At 37.7% G+C, this 2,722-nt stretch overlaps 1 protein-coding gene across 1 annotated transcript; it reads right to left on the bottom strand.

Moving 5' to 3' along the window:
* Positions 1-979: 979 nt before the first annotated feature.
* LOC147510295 (protein FAR-RED IMPAIRED RESPONSE 1-like) lies at positions 980-1,849 on the bottom strand. The gene has a single exon (XM_086598077.1). It carries the CDS (start codon positions 1,847-1,849, stop codon positions 980-982), a length of 870 nt encoding a protein of 289 aa, XP_086454203.1.
* Between the last annotated feature and the right edge of the window lie 873 nt (positions 1,850-2,722).

The raw sequence follows: 2,722 nt of genomic DNA, 5'->3' as shown, positions 1-2,722 counted from the left end.
TTGCACATACTGTCATACCGTTCATTTTCGGGGTTTTGCAGCCAATCAAAGTAACTGATTTTAACCTTTGTGTGTTTCCTCCTTACATCTTTCCTCCATCGCCTAAGAATGTATTTTTCAGGCACCTTTTGCACTTTTTTGTGAATCAAGACTGTAAGAGCATGTCTACATAGGATTCCTCTAAACACAAACAAATGACAATTGCACTTAATATCCGTGTCATTTAAGTTTAACTTAAATAGTAAAAGTGGTTTGCCGATCCAATCCTTTACATGTCACGATAAATCTTACTTGTTAGCTCTGTCTAAAACTCCTTAAACTTTGCAGTTGTGTAACTATCTTGAAACCGCTTATCTATCCTATAATGAGTAATGCAAGGGACTCGGGGAGTTGAATGAGATAAAATCTGCTTAGTTTTCTTTCTTTACCTTGCTTCAGAAGTGCATTTTCATCTTGCTTTCGACAAACTGTTTTGAGGGGTAGTCTTGGAGTTTACATACCCATCAAAGAATGAATTCATGCTCTCACTTCTTTGAGTAGTTGACATCCCTGCCCAAAAAGTATCCTTTACAAACACAGGAACCCAGCAAGTTTTCTCCTCATACAACCCATTCAACCAATCATTTTTTTTAAGATCAAATTTCTCAATAAATGTCTTCCAACTTTCTTCAAAATCATCAATAGTCACAAACTCATAGACTGCATGTTGCATTGCAAACTTGATAGACTCGTACTCTTTATGAGGCTTTAACTTTTCAGGCAATTTTTTCATTATATGCCATAAACACCACCAATGTCGTGTGATCGGGAAGACACTCCCAATAGCATTTTGCATAGCTCTGTCTTGATCAGTTATTATTGCATTAGGAGCACGACCACCCATACATTGTAGCCAAGTCCGAAAAACCCAAGAAAATGTAATAAAGATCCTACTTCAAAATCAAAGCACACCCCAATAACATTGATCGTACATGATGGTTCACACCAACGAAGGGGCAAAAGGCATGTCATACTTATTTGTTAAGTATGTCATGTCAAAAGTGATGGCATTGCCAAACTCTTCATATGTCACTCTACTCCTTGCATCAGCCCAAAATATATTCTTTATCCTGCCATCAATTCTATCTAAATCCATCAGAGAAAACAAATTTGAGTTGCTAGTTTGCATTTTTGCGAAGTAGTTTTCAACTGCCGCACCATCTCCATTACCGAGTCTTAATCGTCTTACTTTGTCAAGATGATTGCGACAATCTTTCTCTAAAAATGGCACCTTCTCATGACCACCCTCTTCTGTAACAAAGGTGCGATAATTGTTGCTAGGTTTAATACTCGACATATCATTTAGTTCAAGCCTTCTTTTTATAGACGGTTTCAAGCCACGGTTCTTCTTGTAAAATCGTGATTTTCCTGGGCTTAGCACGTGATTATGATCAAACGCAACCGATGTCACGCACCACTTCCCATTGGGGCATAAAGCAGCCCTAAGCCTTACATTGCATTCAGTTTTGGTGGTTGGATGCAATTTGAAAGCATTTCTTGATGTGCTCTCTATTTTGCCTGACCGAGAGCATGCAAAAGACACCCATCGAACCTCCCTATTATCGTCAGTCCTTGAGGATCTTTTCTTAACTGGAAAGCCATTTTCATTGCCATATTTCAAATAGTACTCAAATAAATCAGCAACATTATCAAAAATCATTCTGACATTCAACTCCAATTTATTTTCTTCTTGAACAAATACATTCTCTATATCCTCATCATCATCTGGTATAACCTCAACCTCATCTTCATCAGTATATTCGTCAACATCTATTACATCCTCATTTTCATCTTGACTAAATCTATCCATTCCTTAAAAACAAGAAAAGTTTAAGATTATTTACCTTACTGTTATGATGACGAGCAGTTCGAGATTTCTGACGTAAAGTCGTTTTGTATTTTCCTTTTGGTAGAAGAAGAAGAAGAGACAGAGAAGAAAGAGGGTTATCATTTTTCTATTTGTTTCCTTTATTTTTAGGAAAAAATCGTGGGACGTGGGAAGATTTTTCATTTTTGTGGGACTAGTTTTATAACTAAAAATAAAATAGTCTAAAAATTGTGGGCGCTGATGTGGAGATGCCACCTCTTTTGACACGTCAGTAAGTTGAAATAGTAGGTCAAATAAGTGGGTCGGTGTAGCATTACTGCATTATAACCCGCCTATCCGTAGCTATGTTGTCATCAGAGGAATGGGTCGTGTTCGGGAAGCTCTAATTTGATATTTGAATCTAACAACCTATTTAACACTAAAACCGATGATTCTCTTTAAAGCCTAGATGATGGCATACTTAATGTCTTATAGGAAAGTTATGTTGTTATATCAGGGATGTATCCAATTCGGGGTGCTCTAATTTGAAATTTAAATCTAACTGCCTAATTAACACAAGAACCTTTGCATCTCTCTACCTACTAGAGAATGGTACACATAATGGATTATATGGATATTATGTTGGCCTATGTGGAACGTATCCTGTTTGTCAGTACCCTCCACTCTTAACCACTCGTGGCAGACCACGTGTCTAGATTCCAATCACAGGTCGGCACCACGACCTATAAGTGCTACGCTGGGTGCTACAGTCCACAACATTATTAATGAGAGACTTTACTCTGTAATGGTCTCCAGGTCTTTACTTCATAACAGACGCATCTAGAAAGGGAGGAGACAGCTTGACGCCTATAAAAG

This window comes from Coptis chinensis, chromosome 3, assembly GCF_015680905.1.
Source record: "Coptis chinensis isolate HL-2020 chromosome 3, ASM1568090v1, whole genome shotgun sequence".
NCBI lineage: Eukaryota > Viridiplantae > Streptophyta > Magnoliopsida > Ranunculales > Ranunculaceae > Coptis > Coptis chinensis.
Note: the sequence above shows the minus strand (reverse complement) of the source record. Positions and strands in the feature narration are given on the sequence as shown.

What these genes read in the sequence shown, in the direction of transcription:
- LOC147510295 (XM_086598077.1), bottom strand. Translation starts at nt 1,849, where the DNA reads ATGGATAGATTTAGTCAAGATGAAAATGAGGATGTAATAGATGTTGAC.